Source organism: Protopterus annectens, chromosome 4.part0 (genome assembly GCF_019279795.1).
Source record: "Protopterus annectens isolate FY-2018-M chromosome 4.part0, PAN1.0, whole genome shotgun sequence".
In the NCBI taxonomy this organism is placed as follows: Eukaryota; Metazoa; Chordata; order Ceratodontiformes; family Protopteridae; genus Protopterus; species Protopterus annectens.
The window spans coordinates 824,480,405-824,502,458 of record NC_056733.1 but is presented as its reverse complement, the minus strand read 5'-3'; the positions used below and the strand labels follow the sequence as shown (position 1 = coordinate 824,502,458).

General features: G+C 43.3%; 1 protein-coding gene across 3 annotated transcripts in view; it reads right to left on the bottom strand.

Moving 5' to 3' along the window:
* PUS1 (pseudouridine synthase 1) overlaps positions 1 to 22,054 on the bottom strand; it is a 396,339-nt gene that overhangs the window by 220,334 nt on the left and 153,951 nt on the right. For all 3 annotated transcript variants that reach the window (XM_044068769.1, XM_044068767.1, XM_044068768.1), the window contains one exon: positions 20,385 to 20,522. In XM_044068769.1, the coding sequence (XP_043924704.1) occupies positions 20,385 to 20,522 (138 nt within the window). The remainder of the gene's footprint in view (positions 1 to 20,384; positions 20,523 to 22,054) is intronic.

The following is a 22,054-nucleotide window of genomic DNA, read 5'->3' as shown; positions in this document are numbered from 1 at the left end:
CAGGTGCCCCCAAGAGGGTAGGCTAAAATTATGTAAATAAAACATACATGCACTAAAATGAGCTTTACCTTCATCTATAAGCAAATACACCACCTAGGTTGTATAGATTAGAGAAGTAAAGATAAGTTCCAGCAAAAATAAGGGGGATGGCGGGTGGGTAACCTGGACTGCAACAGTGAATACACTCTAACATCTACATTTATGGTAAGTGTACACAACTGCACTATGTTCTTCGTGTTTCACTGTTGCAGTCATTACATTTGGGTTGAGTCCCAAAGCTATTGTTGGGGGGCTGGAGCTAAACAGCATTAGGAGTCGCTATGAGGCCCTGCAGAACTGCAGTGGCAAAGCCTGCCCTGGATATAGAGTAGAGAGGCAGACTGTAATGTTTTGTAAAGGTATGCACTGAACTCCAAGTAGCAGCCTCTAAAATGTCTTTGGTTGGTAATCCACTGAGAAAGGCTGCAGAAGTGGCTGCAGCTCTGGCTGAATGTGACCTAATGCCCTTAGGCACTGGTTTGCCATGCTGTGAGTAGCAGAAACAAATGCAGTGACCTATCTACTTTGAAATAGTCTGCTTGGAGATAGCCTTTTCTTGTGATGCTGTGGCATATGCCACTAGTAATTGTTCTGTCTTTCTGAAAACTGTAGTTTTGTCCAAGTAGAATCTAAGTTGCCTGTGTACGTCCAACGAATGCAGAATTTTCTCCCCCTTGTTCTGTGGATTTGGATAAAAAGTTGGCAAATGAATGGTTTGGTTAAGGGCTACACTGGATACCACCTTAGGCATAAATGTAGGGTTTGTTCTCAGAGAGACCCTGTCTGGATAAAAAATGATAAAGTGTTCCACAGCCATGAGAGCCTGTAGCTCTGAAACTCGTCTTGCAGAAGTTATTGCTAGGAGCAGAGCTGTTTTCCAAGATAAGAACTTTATATCCGCAGTAGCAGCTGGCTCAAAAGGAGGTAAGGTGAGTTTTCTCCAAGACATAATGGTGGTCCCATGCAGGTATTGGCATTCTCCTTGGAGGCCTTAAGTTTTTGGCTCCTCTGAGGTACTGCCTTAATAAAGGGTGAGAAAAAAGTGGTGTCTCTGTGTTGTAATGGGCCGAAATGGCAGAGGCATGGATTTTAACTGATGAAAAAGATAGGCCCTTGTCCAGCATCTCAGTTAAGCATTGCAAAATCTGAGGAATATTTGGGACAGCTGTATCAGTTCCTTGAGCTTGGTTCCAAGTGCAAAATCTCTTCCATTTCCCAGCATAGGATTTTCTAGTACTAGGCCTTCTGGCTTCTAAAATAATGACATCCATCACAGCTTTACTAACAGGTGTGGTTTGTATGGCTACATTATCCCCCATGCTGCCAGTTTTAGGGTCCTGAGATGGCTGTGCAGAATCTGATTGTTTTGCTGGGACAGTAGAGGAGGTATTTGAGGTAAGGTCCAGGCTGGGCATTTGGACAAGTTCCTTAAGACTGGATATCAGTACTGGCGTGGCCAGTCTGGGGCAATCAGAATCATTTTTGGTATCTCCTGCCTGACCTTTAGGAGTACCTTGGGGAGGAGAGGCAGTGGAGGAAAGGCATATATGGATAGGTTTGTCCAGTTGAAAGATAAGGCATCCACTTTCCAAGCTTGTCTGTGATAAGTCCTAGTGCAAAATCTTTTTAGTTGATTGTTTTGAGGGGAGTATGTCCGGGCATCCCCATTTCTTTGTTATCATGGTGAAGACTTGTGGATCCAGGTGCCACTCATGGGGATCCATGAGGTTTCTGCTTAGTTCGTCTGCCAGAGTATTTTCCTTTCCTGGCAGGAATTGTGCCTGCAGATGAACTTGGTAGGTCAATGCTGTGTCCCATAAAGCCATGGCTCGTCTGCACAGGGGGCAAGAATGAGTGCCCCCCTGCTTGTTTATGTTATCACATGACCGTGGTGTTGTCTGTCTTTATCAGTAGTTGTTCCAGATGAAGTAGGTCCTTGAAGGCTGTCAGGGCATTTTGAACATCTAGCATCCCTTTTTGATTGATATGTAGATGCTTTTGGTTTGTGGACCAGGTGCCCTGAATGCCTCTTCCTGCCATGTGTGCCCCCCAGGCATAATTTAAAGCATCCGTCGTTAGGCTCTGCCTGGCTGGGGGTAGTGAGAATGGCTGTCCCTTGTTTTGGTGACAAGCCTTTGTCCACCATCGAAACTCCTACTGCAGGCTGGGAATTAGAGTAATCATTGTTTCCAGACTGTGGCAATGTTGTGTCCAGACACTTTTTAGGTACCACTGAATTTTCCTCATATGCAGTCTTGCATATGGAATTGGTAAGATGCAGGATGCCATGAAGCCCAAAGCCTGCAGAATTTTTCTTGCAGATAACTGGGCCTTTGTTGCCATTTCCTTGAAATAGGTAGTCAGTTGCCTTTGTTTGTCTGGAGTGAGATAAACTATCTGGGCAGTTGTATTTAAGCTTGCACCCAGGAATATAATCTCTTGAGAGGGTACTAGTTTTGATTTCTTTTTGTTGACTGTGTACTCTAGGCATGTTAAAAGCCTTATCATAAATGTCAGATGCTGTAGTAGAATGCCCTTGTTCTCTGCTTGTATGAGGCAGTTGTCCAAGTAAGGATATATTTGTATTCCTCTTTGTCTGCAGTAAGCAATTACTGGTGCCAGGCACTTTGTGAAGACCCTAGGAGCAGTAGATAAGCCAAAGGGCAGTGCAGAGAATTGGTAATGCTTTGTGTCAGCCTTGAATCTGAGGTATCTTCTGCATGATTGTCTGATTGGGACATGCAGGTATGCCTCTTTTAGGTCTAAAGTCACGAGCCAAGCCTTGCTGCCCAGCATGGGCAGAAGCTGCTGTAAGGTCAACATCTTGAATTTTGGTATATCCAGGAAAGTGTTTAGAATAGATAGGTCCAGTATTGGTCTCCATGCTTTGTCCTTTCTAGGTACAAAGAACAGTCGAGTAAAATCCTTGTCCCTGCTGTTGCTGTGGCACTTGTTGAATAGCCCTCATGTCCATGAGAGCTGAGACTTGTTTTTGAGCCTCTGCCCATTGATTTTTTGGCAGGTCTGGCCAACAGTTTGTCCTTGGCAGGGTATGGAAATGAAACTTGTAGCCTTGTGACACTATGTCTAGAACCCATTTGTCCTGGGTTATAATGTGCCAACTTTGAGAAAAAAGTGCTAGTTTCCCCCTAAGGGTGCTGCCAGAAGATAAGTGCTTGGTGCAGGCAGGGAGAAGTTATTGGGACTGTTTCCTGTATGATTGTGCTTTGTCTTCCCCACCTCTGGAGGTAGAAGTACTCCACTGCTTAGACCTGTAGGATCCTTGTGGCTGCGATCTGCCTCTAGGGCATCTGGACCTGCCCCTTTGAGGTCTGTCTGAAACTGGAAAGGACCAGTTCTTTGTAGGCCAGTGTCTGCTAAATCTAGGTGGCTGTACCTGTAAGAAATCCTTGACCGTTTGCATAGATTTAGCTTTGTCCTCCATTTTCTTTAAGACCTCTTCTGCCTTAACACCAAACAAGGTATCATGTTGTAAAGGAGCATCTAATCATTTTGCTTTAACATGGTCAGGCAGATTTTGTTCCTTTAACCAAGCATGCCTCCTAATGACAGAACCCGTAACAGCGGCCCTGCAGGAGGCCTCCAGAGAATCAAACCCACATTGCAAAGTATGCTTTCCAACTTGTTCAGCTGCATGCAATAAATCCTGCATTTCTTTCTTTTCTGCACATTCAAAATTTGCCATCATTTTCTGTTTAAGCAGTGTCATGATATATTGCTGATATTTGAGCATATGAAACTGGCAATTTAAGGCCCTTCTAGCCAAAGTACCAGAAGTGTAAATCTTTTTTCCCCATCTATCCAGTGCCCTAGAATCCCTGTCAGAGGGAGTAGGGTTTTTTGCAGTAGAAGCCTTGACCCCTTTTGGACCCTGAGAAATAGTTTCTGGGTCTGCAGTAGGGTTTTTGAAAAGGAATTTATGAGAGTCAGGGACCCTGTAGTATCTGTCCGGCTTAACAGGAGCTGGAGGTAAAGAGTCAGGGGTCAGACTAGACTCCGAGAACACATCATCTACAATGTCCAACACAGGTGGTATAGCTAGAGGCCTGTGTTGGGGTAGTAAAAGGAAGTCTTTGAGCCTTTTCTTAGATTCTGAAAAATCTTGGCTCTCCCAGTGGAAGTGCTCCCTCATGGTATGCAAGGTTTCCCCAAAAGAGTAGTCCTCAAGAGGAGAAGCTGAAGGAATTGATTTTTCAGCATCAGAATCCTCATAGGGGGGAAGAGAATATTCCTGATCAGAAGAAATGGAAACCTGATCTGAAGATTCATAGTCTGTCTCTTGCCTAGGCCTCTTATCAGGAGGGGGATGGGAACCCCTGATCAAGGTAATTGTCTTCGGTCATTTTGAGCATCTGTTTTTTGGGCATGGAGGCCTGTCCTTGTGGCTGGTGAACTTGTTTCTTTGCCTTTAAAGGTGTTTTAGTCTTTGAAGTCGGTTTAATATATAATTGTTTAGGTCTGAATACACCCTCAGAAGCCGATGCCTGCTCAGCGGCTCCGGACCCATCTGAGGGAATAATTTCCGAGGCTCCAATACCTAGAGTTTACAGCGGCCTGGCTGACTCCACGTGGGAGTCGGTACCGGGTTGCGACTCTAAAGTAGTGGGCGTCAGGGGCTGCGAAAGCGCCTCACTGAGAACCGGCGACTTGCTTAGGAGAAGCTTAGTCTTCGGTTTTGGACCTCGGTTGCCTGTCTTTTTCTTTGCGTTTTTTGTGAACTCCGGTAGTCGGATAGCTATCCGACGACATTGTATAATTAAATCTTCGCCCAAAATAGCTTAATGCAAAATCGTACAGGCGCTTAATAGTGCGTTGGTTAAATCTAGCACAAAACCGACAACTAGCAACATCGTGGTCAGGGCCTAGGCAAGGAATACAGTAAGAATGAAAGTCCTTATGAGGTATTTGCTTCCCACAAGAAATACAATTATTAACTTTTTCTGACATCAGTCTGGAGCAAGAAAAAAGTTTCCCCAATGGGGTACTTAGCTTGTAATGAAGACTTCGGATCTGAAACTCTTAACACGAAAATCTCAGGAGTCGGCCGACCGGCACTTGCGAAGTGCTTCTGCTTCAGGCACTGCGCGGCAAGAAAGACTGAATAAAATGGCGTTGGCTGCATCTTTTATACCCCTGATGGCCTGACATCAGGGAAGAGGCAACAGCAACCGACACAGGACCCAAGACTTTGGAATTCAGGCTGACTGAGGGCAACCTGCCAGCAAGATAACCCAAACGTAATGACTGCAACAGTGAAACACGAAGAACAAGGAGAAACTGGGATTTTAGATGCAGATCCTTAAGGAATATAACAATAACCGTACAGAATATTATATTCCTAAAGTAGCAGAAAGTATTCTAAGAACTAAGCCAACATGGGAATGAAGAAAGGAGATTCTGATGATAGGGATGACTGCAACAGAGATAGACAATAGGCAAGAGGGTGCTGGAATTTATTGGAGAAAACTGGCAAAAGAACCAAGGTATTGGGAGCAATTAAACAGGGAAAGGTAATAAAATGGGAAGAGGCCAAGAATTTATTCGGACTGCAGGCTACAGATTGCCTTCTCTATCAAAGTACACAAAACAAAGATTTCAGGGTCCTTTCTCCATTAGACCTTTTCAGCACTCCTGAATGACTGCCTGGCTGCCTCACTCTGGAGGGAGCTGGGACGCACTTATCCCCTAGCCTCGGTGGTGATCACTCAAAGTGCTTGGGTTAAAAAGATTATAAATAAAAGTTACTCCACCCCTTTTCTTTCCTAGCCCCCCAATCAAGAAGACTATTTGATATTCTACCCACCCAATGAAAAGCAGCAGTACTAGAAATAAAAAAGCTGCTAGACAACTGGGTTATCCAGAAGGTCCCATCCGAACAACAAGGATCAGGAGTTTAGTCAAGGTTCTTTTTGGTGCCAAAGGAAAGGGAGATCTCAGGCCAGTTATGGACCTCAGTCATTTGAACTATTATGTGAAACAGATAATTCTGAATGGTCACTGTAGAGCCCACTCTGCCACTGTTGAGAAAAAGACTCTGCCACTGTTGAGAAAAAGACGACTGGATTGGCTCAACAGACCTTCAGGACATATGCTACCATAAAAAGATGGACAGACACTCCAAAAGATTTCTCTGTTTCTGTTTAGGAACCAATCACTTCTAATTTAGAGCACTGCCTTTTGGTCACACCACAGCCTCCCCAGGTGTTGACCAAGTGCATGGCAGTGATCACAGCTCATCTCAGACTGCGGGTGTTCCAAGTGTTCCTTTAGTTGGACAACTGGCTCATAACTGCCCCCACAAAAAGAATCTTCTTCTCCAAGCAAAGGACTTCTTAGTTGTTTGCTCACAACTAATAACAACTGTGAATACAACCAAGTCCACACTTCACTCGTTCAAGACAGAGTTCATTGGAGCACACCGTGATACAAAATTACAAATAGCCAAGCTACTGAATCCATGATTACTACAAGGAGTAGCAGTACTTTCCAACCAAAAGCCACCAAGGCTGACTTTGAGTCTTCTCAGCTCAATGGCAACCTCCATATTTTTAGTCTGCCTGACCCAATTTAATAAGGGAGTGCTCCGAAGGGCTATCAGTTCAATGTTCAATGAGATGTCAACCCATGAATTTTCAAGAATCTCTCTCAAAAATTTGCAAATCTCATATTAAATGGTAGCTAGAATCTCGGATTGTACCTCTGGGTAGACCATTTGTTCTTCCTTCTCCACAGGCTACAGTTACTATAGATGCTTCTCAACTAGGGTGGTGGAGGGGCATTTTTTTGCGGAAGACTGTCCAAGGCACATGGTCGCCTACAGCAGCCAGTCTTCACATCAGTATCATGCAGATGAGGGCTGTTCACCTAGTGTTGCAGGCTTTCCAGGACTCCCTTCCCAGGGCTGTGATAGTCATCCAGACAGATGACATGTCAGTAGTCTGGTACATCAACAAACAGAGAGAAAGTTGACCTTGCCTGTTATGTCAATGGGCCATAAGAGTTTTTCAAAGGGCAAGGTCTTCTCTCCACTTTCTGACAGCAATACACATACCAGGGAAGTCAATGTTCTAGCGGACAGGGCGAGCAGGTCTCTTCCCCCTCCCTCAAGAGTGGCCCCTCAATCTGAGAGAGCAGGTATTTAGCCTCTGGGGCCATGTTGGGCTCTCTCTCTCCTCCTCCCTCAAGAGTGGCCCCTCAATCTGAGAGAGCAGGTATTTAGCCTCTGGGGCCATGTTGGGCTCTCTCTCTCCTCCTCCCTCAAGAGTGGCCGCTCAATCTGAGAGAGCAGGTATTTAGCCTCTGGGGCCATGTTGGGTTCACTTTGCCTCCACCACTACCATATGCAGTAGGTACTTTGCCCTAATGCCCAGGAGGAGTGTCCCCAAGGGATGCTCTGACCCACACTTGGTCCTTTGGTCTCCTTTATGCCTAGTCCCCCTACTCTTCTCATCCCAAGTTTCTACACAAGGCATTGTGGAGGAAGGATACGGTCATTTTCATTGCTCCCTTTTGGCCCCAACGCGTGTTGTTTGCCTTTCTCTGGTCTCATCTGATCCCCCCTTGGGTGCTGGACCCTACTCCATATCTTCCCTCACCTGTCAAAAATACCTCACCTGGACATTCAAGCCCTTAAGTTGACCACATGCCTTCTCCAGTTCCAGTGACAGACTGTCCAGACCTTCTTCCAAAGTCACTCACATTTTAACCTCTCTGCGGAAACCCTCCACCAGGAAGGTTTATATGAGTAAATGAAAGAGATTTTTCAGTCTGGGCCACAAATAAGAATTTAGAATCCCTTTTCAGTCCCTCTTGCAGTGATTTTTGACTTCAGGCTTCTCTGTTTCACAGTGGGGCTACCTACTCTACTACTATCAAGGTTCAACTAGCAGACATTTCCAATTTTTGCATTTGTGGAAGTCAATCACCTATTGCATCCCTTAGACTATCTAAAGCCTTCCTGAGGGGTACAATCCTTCTCTAGCCTCCCCTTACGGGCCCTGTTCCTCCTTGGGACATTAACATTCTTCACCAAGCCTTGACCAGGTGGCCGTCGATGCAGGTTCAACAGGAAGACCTTGTTTTTGGTAGCAGTCACATCTGCTAGAAGATTATCAAAACTGCATGCTTTCTTGTAAACCTTATTTGGTCTTCCATGAGGACAGCGTTACTATGAGAAAAAAATCCTTCCTTCTTCTCTCCCTAAAGTGGTTTCATCTATTAACAGTCTTTGTTGTCAAACCTTGGGAAGAAAACAGGGACGTTCACAATCAACTTCATTTTTATTTGCAGTCAGAAAGACTGACCAATTGCCCGTTTCCTTCTCCAGCAAAACCGGGAAAAAGACATGTCTAAAGTGACTCTCTTGCTAGTTATCTTAATATATTTTACTTGTTTGTAAGACGGGATTATCCTCTACCAAAACTCACTCGACTAGATCAGCGGCTACCTCCGCTGCCTTCTCCAGAGTGTCACTTCACAACATTTGTGCTGCAGCTAGTTTGGTCTAATGTCCATACCTTCACATCTCATTATAAGCTGGATTTACAAACTAGATCTAGCACTTCCTTTGGTTCGGTTGTCCAGGGTAATTGCCTTTCACGAGACCTCCCAAAGGTTTATGGAGGTTGGGGACTCTGTCCCATCTGTTGATGAATGGACAGAACAGAAAGTACAGTTGTGTACACTTACCATAAATGTAGAAGTCAGAGTGTATTCACTGTTGCAGTCATCACATTTGGGTTATCCCTGCCAGGGTAGCCCTCGGCCAGCCCGAATACCAGAGGCTTAGTATTTCTGCGTCGGTTGCTGTCGCTTCAGGACTGACGTCAGGTCATCAGTAGTATAAAGTAAGGCAGCCAACGTCATTACATCAGTTTTTCTTGCCCTAACCTGTCAGGAGCCCCCAAGTAGGAGCCAGATTCTGGTGGAAGAACCCCACCAGTGGAAAGTAAATACCAATATGTCCCTTGTAAGGAAAGAGAAGAAAAAAGGGGGGTGGAGGGATGGAAACCAGGACTGCAACAGTGAATACACTTGAACATCTACATTTATGGTAAGTGTACACAACTGTACTATGTTCCTTGTGTTTCACTGCTGCAATCATCACATTTGGGATGATTCACAAAGCTGAGGAAATGGGTGGAGGCAGTCAAGGAAACTAGGGGCTGGCTAGGATGCTCTGCAAGACTGTAGAGGCAAACCCTGCCCTGGATTTGGAGAAGAGAGGCAGGTGGTAATGTTTGGTAAAAAGTGTGAACAGATGTCCAGGTGGCAGCCTCCAGGATGTCCCTGATGTGGATTCCTCTGAGGAAAGCTGCAGGGGTGGAGGCTGCTCTGGTGGAATGAGTCCTGACCCCCTTGGGGGAGGCATTCCTTGTATGTAGCAGAAATGGATGCAGTGTGCTATCCATTTGGAAATGGTTTGTTTGGAGATGGCTTTGCCTTCTGCCCCTGTAGCAAAGCTCACCAGCAATTGATCAGACTTTCTGAAGGATTTAGTACCGTCTAGATAGAATCTGAGCTGTCTGTGCACATCTAGAGAGTGCAGGATCCTTTCCCCCTTGTTCTGGGGATTAAGAAAAAAGGTGGGCAAATGAATGGATTGGTTGATAGACACACTGGACACCACCAAGGATGGGTTAGTCCTGACGGATACCTTGTCAGCATGGAAGATGATGAAGGGTTCCACAGCCATGAGTGCTTGCAGCTCGAAGACTCTTCTGGCTGAAGTGATGGCCAGAAGGAAAGCCGTCTTCCAGGAGAGAAATTTTAGCTCTGTAGAAGAAGCTGGTTCGAAGGGGGGGCAGGGTGAGCTTTTCCAACACAACGTCAAGTTGCCAGCCCCTCTTAGGAATTGTTTGATCAAGGGGTGTGAGAAAGGGGGCTGCTCAGTGGGAAAATGAACAGAGACAGCAGAGGCTTGAATTTTAATACAGGAAAAGAGGCCACTGTGTAGTAGGTCAGCTAAGTAATCCAGGATGAGAGGGAGGGAGGGCTGTGCCGTATTGGCTCCCGTAGCCTGAATCTAGGTGCAGAACCTTTTTCATTTGTCAGCATAAGACTTTATAGTGCTAGGGCGTCTGGCCTCATGTAAAATATCTAGAACCTGTTTACTGAGGTTGGCAGATTGATCGGGGGTTAGGGAATAAGCCAAGCTGTCAAACTGAGTGTCTGCAATTGGGGATGCATGAATTCCCCTTCCCTCTGGGTCAGGAGGTTTGGAATCTGAGGAAGATGCCATGGTGGCAGTGGGGACAGGCTGCGCAGCAAGGGGTACCACTGCTGGTGAGGCCAGTCTGGAGCTGTAAGAATTGTCCTTGGTTTTTCCTCCTTTAATTTGAGCAGTACCCTGGTGATGAGAGGTAGTGGATGAAAGGCATAGACCGATAGATAGAATGACCCAGGGGAAGGACAGGACATCCACTTTCCAAGCCATGCAGTGATGCTCCCTGGTGAAGAATTTGATGAGCTGATGGTTGGTGTGGGAGGCAAAGAGGTCGACCTTCAGGGTGCCCCATTTCTGAGTTATTAGGATGAAGGTTCTTCTGTTGAGCTGCCACTAGTGTGGGTCCAGAAGATTTCTGCTTACTTGGTCTACCAGAGAGTTGAGAGAACCTGGTAGGAAATGTGCTAACAGGTGGAGTTGCATGGCAGAGGCTGTGTGCCAAAGGGTCACAGCCAGCGTGCATAGAGGGTAGGAGTGAGTCCCTCCCTGCTTGTTGATATACCACATTACAGTGGTGTTGTCTGTTTTGATCAGGAGAGCCCCTGGGGAGAGAAGGGACTTGAAAGCTATCGAGGCGTGCTGGACAGCCATCTTTTTTGGGCTGATGTGCAGAGGGATTTGCTGTGGGCTCTACTGGCCCTGTATGCATCTGCCATCAAGGTGTGCATCCCCAGGCATAGTCTGATGCGTCTGTGGTGAGGGTCTGGGTGGCTGGGGGTGGTGAGAAAGGTAGTCTCTTGTTGTGGGAGCATGCTGTTACCCATCAAAGAAAATCTTTTCTGAGGCAAGGAATTATAGGTACAAGAGTCTCCAGGTCTTGAGAGTGTTGACACCAAAGGCTTTTTAGGTACCACTGAAGTTTCCTCATATGCAGTCTGGCATAAGGAATGAGTAGTATGCAAGATGCCATGAACCCTAGAGCTTGCAGGATCTTCCTTGCAGATAGCTTGGGTCTGGTGGCTAGTTGAGAAAAGTAGGCTGTCAGGAAATTTTGCTTTTCTGGAGTAAGGAATGCCATCTGGGATGCTTTGTCCAAGCTTGCTCCCAGGAATATAATCCTTTGGGTGGGCACCTGTTTGGATTTTTTTTCGTTGATTGTGTACCCTAGGGAGGTTAGTAGGGACTTTACAAAGGCCAGGTGCTTGAGCAGCTTTTCCTGGCTGTCTGCCTAAATTAGGCAGTCGTCCAAGTATGGGTAAATCTGGATATTCCTTTGTCTGCAAAAGACAATGGCCGGAGTCAGACATTTTGTGAAAACTCTGGGAGCAGTAGATAAGCCAAAGGGAAGCGCAGAGAACAAAGTGCTGAGATCCTGTCCTGAAACGGAGATATTTCCTGCACGATTTCCTGATAGGAATATGGAGGTAGGCCTCTTTTAGATCTAGGGTGGCTAGCCAAGCATCCTTGTAGAGCATGGGTAGCAGCTGCTGGAGGGTGAATATTTTGAATTTTGGGATCACCAGGAAGGTTTTTAGAATGAATAGATCGAGGATGGGGCACCAGGTGCCCTCATTTCTGGGTACCAGACAAAGTCTGGAGTAGAAACCTTGACCTCTCTGTTCTGCAGGAACGTGCTCTACTGCCCTCATAGAGAGCAGGGAAAGGACTTGTTTTTGCACCTCTCCCCAATGGTTTGGAGGTAGATCTGGGAACCCTTTTGGGGTAGGAAGGGTGTGGAAAGAAAATTAGTATCCCTGGGACACTATGTTGAGAACCCAGCAGTCATTGGTAATGGTGGCCCAGGTCCTTGTGTGAAAGGAGAGTTTTCCTCCTATAGGTAAGTGAAGGTGGGCAGAGGGAGGGGCGGGGGAGGTGAGTCATTGTGAGTTCTTACCATAAGGGGGTGGCTTAAAACTCCCTGGTGTTGAAGTGGAGGTAGTCCACTGCTTAGATCTCGTTCCCTGTGGCTGCTGTCTGGGGGATCTGGGTTCCCCAGGGTTTGGGCTGGACTGGCTTAGTGGGAGCAGGAAAGGACCAGTGCTTGGTGGGACAATGCCTGCTGAACCCGGGTGGCTGGACCTGTAAGAAAACCTTAACTGTCTACATACATTTTGCATTTTCTTCCATATTTTTTTAAGACCTCTTCTGCCTTAGTGCCAAATAAGTTGTCTTTGTGCAAGGGGGCATCCAACAATTCAGATCTGACATGGTCTGGGCAAGGGCTATTCCTTAAGCCATGCATGCCTTCTAATGACAGATACGGTGACTGCTGCCCTGCAAGAAGTTTCTAGGGCGTCAAAACCACAGTGCAAGGTGTGTTTAGTTACTTGACTTGCAGAATGCATTAACTCTTGTAACTCTTTAGATTCAGCACAAGCAGGAAAAGAAGACATTTTTTGTTTGAGAAGTTTCACGGTATATTGCTGAATGGAACTGACAATTTAGTGCCCGGATAGCAAGAGTAGCTAAAGTGTATACTTTTTTACCCAATCTGTCTAGTGCTCGGGAATCCCTATCTGAGGGGGTGGGATTCTTAGCAAAGATTGCTTTAATCCATTTAGGCCCTTGAGAAATTACCTCAGGGTCAGCAGAAGAATTTTTAAAAAGAAATTTGTGTGAGTCAGGGACTCTATAGTACCAGTCTGGTTTTCTGGGTGCAGGAGGAAGGGTGTCAGTAGTCAAGCTGGATTCCAGGAAAACATCCTCCACAACATCCAGGACTGGGGGGATGGCCAAGGGTCTGTGCTGTGGAAGATCTAAGAATTCCCTGAGTCTCTTTTTAGACTGAGGGTAGTCCTGACTCTCCCATGGAAATGCTCCCTTAAGGTATGAAGGGTTTCCCCAAAGGAAAAATCCTCTGAGGGAGAGGTGAAAGGGATGGAATCCTCTGCATCAGAATCCTCATAAGTAGAGAGGGGTTGCACGTCTTCATATTCAGATGCATCAGAGTCATATGACTCTTGTTCAGATAAAACTGCAGGGGACAGATCTCTTTTCCTTTTGGAGGTGGTAGCTTGGCTTCCCCTGATCAGAATGATAAGGTCTTCCGCCATTTTAAGCATTTGAGACTGAGGCAAGGAAGCAGGTGCCTGAAATTGGGTCATCAGGTTTCTTGGGTGTGGTTCGTACCCTGGTCCTAAGAAACTCAGTAGTATTTGAAAGAACGGTAGTCACGAAAGAAGACGTCGGTTTGTGCTGAGAATCTGTATTGCGAAGGGCTTCCTCGGAAGACGGTGCCTGCTCAGTGGCTCCGAACCCATCCAAGGTAGAGACGACCTCAGGATCCTTAGTCAAAGAAGAGTTTTGCAGCATACCGGACTCCAAAAGGGTCTCTGTAGCGGCCTGCAAATCCACAGAAGCAGGCATCAGGGTTTGTGAAAGCGCCTCACTGAGGATTGTTCAAATAGAACTGACTAGCTTAACAGAAGCGTCGTCAGTAGGTCTGGACCTGTGCGGTCTGTGTCTGTCTTTATCTTTACATTTTTTTTCGGAAGATCTGCTGTCGGATGGCTTACCGAAGCCATATCAGAGTTCGAGGACTGTAAGTGAAAATATCTAGCTACAATAAGGGCCCAACGACGGATAGTTCTGGCGTTGAACAAAGCACAGAAGCGGCAGCGGGGGACGTCATGGTCTGGGCCTAAACAAGTGATGCAGTAAGAATGAAAATATCTAGCTACAATAAGGGCCCAACGATGGATAGTTCTGGCATTGAACAAAGCACAAAAGCAGCAGCGGGGGACGCCATGGTCTGGGCCTAAACAAGTGATGCAGTAAGAATGAAAGCCTCGGTGTGGCATTTGCTTTCCACAAGCGAGACAACTGTTAACTTTTTCTGACATTGGTTAGTGCAAGAAAAAAGGATCCCCAACAGGGTACTTAGCTTTACAAGACTTCAGCTTCAAATCGGTAGACAAACTCAGATAGCAGCCAACAGGCACTCATGCGAACTGCTTCTGCTTCGGGCTCCATGGCAAGAAAGACTAATGTAATGGCGTCGGCTGCTTTACTTTATACTACTGACAACCTGACGTCAGTCCTGAAGCGACAGCAACCGACGCAGAAATACTAAGTCTCTGGTATTCGGGGTAGCCGAGGGCTACCCTGGCAGTGATAAACCAAATGTGATGACCACAACAGTGAAACACAAAGATCATCATCAGATACAAAAGTTATGGACTTACCATAATGACAGATCTGTTGTCCGTTTCTGTTCTTCAACTTTCTTCGCTCCTTTCTCCATCCAGTTATTTTTTTACTTTGCTCCTGACCACACTGATGGTTCCCATGACCTAGTCATGTACTCTTCAAGCTCTAGGTCAGAAAATAGGCTTCTTCTGGGAGGTGTTTTTTGTAGGAGGGTACAACTTTTTTTTATAGTATAGGTCAGTGATGGCGAACTTTTCGGGCGCAGCATGTCAAAAATTCAAAAAATGCTCGTCTTGACTCTGCTGGCGTGTGACAAAAGAGAAACTATTCTTTACATATTCATTTATTTAAAAAAAAAAAAAAAAACAGTCCAATCATATGTGCTGCTATGTATCATAAAAGCAAAAAAAAAAAAAAAAAAAAAAAAAAATCAGTGACTTACAATAGAAAAAACGATATGCACACTGATAATTGGGCTTAAAACAGTTGCAACAAAAATTACCCGACTTTTAACAGTAATTTTGAATTGAACTGAAAAAATATGGAACACACTGCATTTGATTTGATTAGCATCAATAAATGACTTTTTATGTTGCAGAGTTTTAATAGACAAGTGCAGGGTCACATATTCCTTGTATTTTTGTTCATTCATTCAGTTTCTTTGGTAACTCAGGTGTTGGTGAACGCTGGTGTGTCAGCCAAAACGTCATGGAGTGTCACCTTTGACACGTATGTCATAGGCTCGCCATTATTGGTATAAGCAAACTCGATCTGAGATAACTCATTAATTATGGGAATTATGGGTAGAGGGAGGAGCCTGAGCCTTAGCTCTAAAGTCTGAGGGTTGTCGAAGTCAGATCTGATAACTAACCAGTTGAAAAGGATGGAAGTGGACAACACGCATCTATCGTTATGGTAAGTGTACAACTTTTGTTTATAATTAATTGCAGGATATTTATATTTTTCCATATTTAAACTACGTTCCTTATCTTTGCAGAGGCATTTTCAACATGTCCAGAATTTCTCACTTGGGTGAGAGATCTTTTACACAAGCTAGGATTCCAAGAGAACATTCCAAAGTCTTTTTTCACTCCTTCACACAGGATAGTTTTTTGGCGCATCACCCAGACAGCTCAGTTCAAAGAGCTTTTTTCTGCAGTGACTGCAGGAAAAAATATCTCTACATCTAGATCTATTTCTAAGGTTTTCCAATCAAACTTCAGTCACTGCGAGGGAACACCTCAGGATTTTGGATCTCATGTCATCTATGAGTCTCATGATACCCCTGGAAAGACACCACATGAGAAAGATACAATGGTATCGGAATTCGATTTGGTCACAGCACCAACATCCTTTGTCTTTTCAAATCCTAGAGCTGGGGTTTGTCATAAAAGAAAATAACTTGGTGGAGATAGCAGCTTTCTCTAAATACAGGCCTCCCCTTCTCCCTCCCTGCTCCAAAGCAGTCAGTTACCACAAATGCTTTGGATTTTGGTTGGGAAGCAGTTTCAGGAAGGCTAAAAATGCAAGGTGTGTGGGACACCAGTGACATATGCAAGCACATAAATATAAAAGAGATGCTTGCTCTGATCAAGACACTCAGTTCTCTAAATCATCTATGCTGGTCCCCTGCACCTCTTCAAGTTGTTACAGACAATATCACAGTCATGTGGTACATGAACAAACAAGGGGGATCTAGTCTAACACCTTTGTAGACTAGCCTTGTCAGCTTGGGATACAGCTTCACAGCACAGTCTCACTCTACAAGTATCCTACAGTCTATCAGATAAAAAACAAGAAAAACCAACAACTAAACCGTAAAATAAAAATACTACCAGGCGGAAACAAACTGGTAAAAACGGCACGGACTGTTTTTTGAAGTAAGCGCTTTCGGCTGCAATAATACACAGCCTTCATCAGACAAAGTACAAAACCATGACATCCTACAATACTTAAATACTTAAATAAAATCATTCATCATTTAACTCATAAATTAATTAACCAATTAACCAATAAAAAAACAGGTTATTTCAGCCTGTACTGCATTGATATTAAATGTGCGTATTTTTATCTATATATAAAAAACACAGTTTATGAACTGTAATGATAAATGGCTATTATAATGATATCAGAGGAGGCAGATTTTGTTAGTGAATGTGACAACATAGGTAAAATGTTCCTGTGTAGAGGCTATCCAGCCAATCTAATAAAACAGTTACAAGACGAAGTGCAGGCCAAAAGATATAATGGGCATTTTATGCCCTTGCTGGGAGGTGCATTGTTGGACAGGCCATCCAAGTTAAACATGAATAGCAACATGTTGACAGCATATAGGATTAACTTTCTTTTTACATATTGTATTGATTATCAAGCCATTAGGGACATCTTAGTTAAAAATTGGAATATTATTCTAGAAGATAGAGTTTTGGCCAAAACATTGGGTACACATCCAGTTTTTGCATACAGAAGGGGCCTTAATTTAAAAGGGATCGTTGAAAAAAGTAGGGCCACCAGTAAACAAAAAGTAGTTGGTATGCGAAAATGTGGAATGTGTCCTCAATGTAAGTATGGTGCACTTGGTAACAACATTAATATCAATAAGCTAAGTATTTCCATCAATGGAAATTACAATTGTGAATCTTGTGGAGTTGTTTATGTTGCTGTATGTGAGAAATGCCCCTCTTTTTACATCGGCAAAACTGAGAGGAAGTTAAGAAAACGAATTTACGAGCATTTATATGCCATAGGAAGGAAGGACTTGACCAATGCACTCACTAGGCATATTTTTGAATATCCAGAACATTGTTTTTTGTTTACTGTTGTCCATCAGGTCAACATTGATATTAGAGGGGGTCCGTGGCAGCTTTATTTAGAAGAGCAGGAGTTGTTCTGGCAAATTAGAACATCTGCACAGATACCTCCAGGGCTGAATGATGTTGCTTCCATTAAGTGTATTTTAAAACTAAAAGCTTTTTGTAGATAAATAATATAAAAATGTATTTATAATCTAATGTAATATGTATAAATTAGGCTGAATTCAAACTGGCATTGTTTAGGTGTTTGTCCTCATGTGATCAGGATTTTATTTTATATATATATATATATATATATATATATATATTATCTTTTTCTATACATTTTTTCTAATTTTTTTATTTCTAATTTGATGTTTTGTGACAAGTTTTTTGTAGTGTAGTTTATTGGTAGTGGATATCTTTTATAATGGATTTTTATAATAGCCATTTATCATTACAGTTTATAAACTGTGTTTTTTATATATAGATAAAAATACGCACATTTAATATCAATGCTGTACAGGCTGAAATAACCTGTTTTTTTATTGGTTAATTGGTTAATTTATGAGTTAAATGATGAATGATTTTATTTAAGTATTTAAGTATTGTAGGATGTCATGGTTTTGTACTTTGTCTGATGAAGGCTGTGTATTATTGCAGCCGAAAGCGCTTACTTCAATAAACAGTCCGTGCCGTTTTTACCAGTTTGTTTCCGCCTGGTAGTATTTTTATTTTACAGTCTATCAGATGGTAACTGTGTGGTATTCAAGCTGAGCAGGACAAGGCAGACCATCAAGAATGGAAACTAGATTGGGGGTGGGGGGGTTCCAAGATTTAATCCATCTTCGGGGAGTTCCTAAAGTACACCTGTTTACCTACTTTCTGAACAATCAGCTGGCAAGATTCTGCTCTAGGACATCATGCAAGAAGGCCTGGAAGACAGATGCATTTTCCTTTCCTTGGACAGAAATGCTCTTGTAGGATTTTCCACCCTTTCCACTAACATCCAGGGTACTTCTTAAAATTCAGAAGGAATCCCCAAAAATCACTCTGGTGACTCCCTTCCAGCTCAGGCAACAGTGATTCTCCCTTCTTTTGAGAGGACCAGGGTCAATTACCATAAGCTTCCTCACGGAATGGATCTACTCATACAAGATTGGGGTGTCTGATACACCCTGACCCCAATCAACTTTGACTGACCTCCTGGATGATAGGGTCTTAATTACCCTCAGACACCTGTTTATGGAGGATGTGCAGTAGATATTAATGGAGGAAAGCAAGCATACTAATAGAATATCATATGTTAGCAAATGGAAACAGTTTTCTAGTTTGTGCCAACAATATAACCAGTACTTCAAGGCTCTCTGGTTTTAGGGTATTTGTGTGAGATGTTATTGTATGGCTTTTCTTACTCCTCCATCAAGGTCCATTTATTGGCCATTTCAGCATGTCTGCTCATGTATCCTCCTCTTTCAATACATTCTCACATCAAACCTTTGTTGAAAGAGACTTTGCATAAGAGACTCCCCCCAAAGAAAACTGGCGGCTCCTCCTTTGAATCTTAGTTTTACATTAGAGAACACTTGCCCCATTTGAAACAGCTAATCTGGCTGACTTGAGGTTCTGACATGGAAAACTGTTTTACTGATTGCCTTGACCTCTGCAAGAAGAATACTGGAGTTGCAAGCTCTTATAGTGGGTCAACAGAAACAGGGTTTGTTTGAGAACTAATCTTTCTTGTATGTCTAAAATGATATCCACGTTTACTTTTAAGCCAGATTATCCATATTTCAGTTTTCTTTCCTGAACCTAAAAATGAGGGAGAATGGATAATCCATACCTTTGATGTCCACAGACAACTCTGGTACTATCAGATCTAAATCTTTCAGATCTTTGGAACAATTATTCATTTCTTGTGAAGGCAAGAAAAGGGGACAACATGTCAAAACAGACTATTTCCAAATGGTTGTCTCATACTCACCACAACAAAACTATTCCAGGCCGGGTCAAGGGCCACTCTACCATGAAAAGGTTTTCTAGATGGTGCTATCTATGGCTTTTTGGAAAGGTTTGGATTCTAGAAGTATACTAGAAACAGCAACTTGGCCCTCTATACATACAATTTTCAAGGCATTACAGGCTTGACTACTTCCCTAGGTCTAGAACAGGCTTTGCTAAGACCAATCTCCAGGGGCTCCTAGATCCCTTCCTCTTCCAACTCCCGAATAAAAATAAGCTAGGTAATCTACCCACATAGCTAAGGCTACTGCAGCAGTGATCAATATGTTGAACATAGTACAGTTGTGTAAGTACACTTACCATGACCATAGATATTGGCAAGAGAGAGCTGAAGGGCTTGGCACCCAAACCTGTCTTAGTCAGTTCAGTTCAAGCTGTCCGATGGTTTGGGCATGAAGAAGGTCCTCTGAAGCTTTGGAAGCTGGCTGGCTGTTGTATCTTTGAAAGGATGGAACCCATAACAGCCAAGACTACTGCAGCAGTGATCATTCTAACATCTACTGTTATGTGAAGTTTACTTACACAACTGTACTTTCCACTGAGAGCAGAACAGTGTCAGACAAGCTCAGCAGGACCAGGACAGGCCCTCACAACTGGAAACTGAATGAAGGGTATTAAAGGAATGGATCCCAGTTGTGGGGGAACACCTCAAATAGATCTGTTTGTCTCATTTTAAAGCAGACAACTCAACAAATTCTGTTTCAGTACTCCTTGCAAACAAGCCTGGAAAACAGATGTTTTCTTATTCTCATGGAATTGAATGTTTCTTTATGCATTTCTACCCTTTCTACAGATATCCAGGGTAATTCTGAAGACTCAGAAGAACTCCGAAATAATGATGGTGACCCTCTTTTCGCCCAGGTAAAATCAGTTCTCACTGTATTCTTAATTAAGCCCTCATTTAAGGATTGGTTATTAATGTGATTAAATATCCATTATAGGCAGACTTTTTTTAGGTGAAAGAATTAATCTACAAGTTAAGACTAAGCAGTACATTAAGCTTCAGGCAAAACACCATAACAGGATTGTTAAGCAGTGACTACCAAGGCCTGTGTTACTGCTGCAAACATTACAATGATTTGGGTTTTTTATTTTAATAACAAAAGCTCATCTTTTGGTTAAAGTCCACCAAGAGAACCAAACAGTAAAAAAGATTTACAACAAAATAACATCTTAGTTAAGGTAAATTACTGCACCTTATCTGTCCTTGCACATCTCTGAAACGACATTTTCTTCATGTCAACACCATGATTCTCTGGAATACAACCAGACTTCACAAGACTGTAAACCAAGTCATCTTCTATTGTCTTGAACTCAGAAGATCCAACATTTCGCTGAAAAAGAAGGCAAACAAAAGATGGAAGTGTTGGATCCAATGCTGCAAACAAAATGTCTTTACCTTGGTAAACATTGTGCTGGATGCAAGCAGGCACTTTAGGTAGCAGTGTGTGTAGAAACAGCTTTACATGCCACTGATGACATGAGATTTATCAACTTTTTGTTTGCTAGAAAATACTAATTAAGTTTCAGAAAACAGCCTGAAGAACAGGGCAAACAAAATAAACAAATCATTACACAAGGAAGAGTTAATGTCAAAATATTTACTGTAACACAAGATTTTCCATGTCCATGCAATAAGCCGGTTTATTCAAGTCAGGTAAAAAGTATGCATACTGCTTTTTTAAAAGAGCATTGTTACAACGGTTTCAGGGTAAACAACAACCCTAAACACATTTCCTTGTTCCACAGTGTATTTTTCATCCTACCAGTGATTACACACAGACACATGATGTAAATAGGGTACAACTTGGGGAGTTTCCCCATTTCTGTGGCATCTGTAATAAGCTTCCACAGTGCACATTATGTTGGGTTTGCACTAAATTTTGCAATACTTTAACATCGCCCTGCCTCCTACATCATACGATCAATGATCCTAACTAGTAAACCTCACATAGTAAAAGTACTGGGGGCCTCCCCCACCATATGCGCACACAGGACTCTATAAATCTACAGAGTTTCTTAAGGATTTAAATCTCTTTCACTGTGCAGTGTTAGTGCTATAAAAATGAGGTTTAAATTTCAGGCAACCTAGAGCTTCTGGCTGATAGAATGAACAGTTTCTACAGCTAATTAAGCCTTTGTCAAACGGCAATGTAATTTAAGCATTTCTACAGCTACAGGAAATGGGTCATTACAATGCCTGCAAAATAAGGCAAACAGACCTGAACAGTCACGGCAAAACAGCTAATGAGACTGACTAAATATTCTGAAAATAAGCAGAGACAATCCTGCAAGACAGAGCTGGTCAATGACAAAGTGATCAGCTGGGGATACAGAATGCATATTGGAAACGATCTCAGACGGGGAGGAGGGATCACATCAGTATGTCTCTCACCATGTAGAAATATTAATTACACTGCTGCAAGTGACATTAATACTGTAGAGAATGTAGACAGTGTTAACTGTTTCAGTTTCAAACTGTGCATTTCTACAGCATTAAGATAATGTCAAACAAGGGGAGGGTGTGTTCAGACTCCGAACAACTCGTCACCCAAATGAGTGGATGGGTAGAACAAATTTTATTTTTTTGGTGGGGGGGGGGGGGTAGACCACTATGTACACGCCAGACTAGAACAGATTTCTACTTAAATCACTAGACTCAAAACTTTTGCTCCCACACACAATAGATGTTACAGTGGAAAACAGGCTGTACTTGGAACACAAAATATCAGCATAATATAGGATGAGACACATTCAGGAGAAATGATGCACTGCTGACATACAGGATGGTATACAGTGCATGAAAAATGAAAGGGCATTTCTTTTCATGTTTATCTTTATCAGTAGGTTCACCTGCCATAATTAC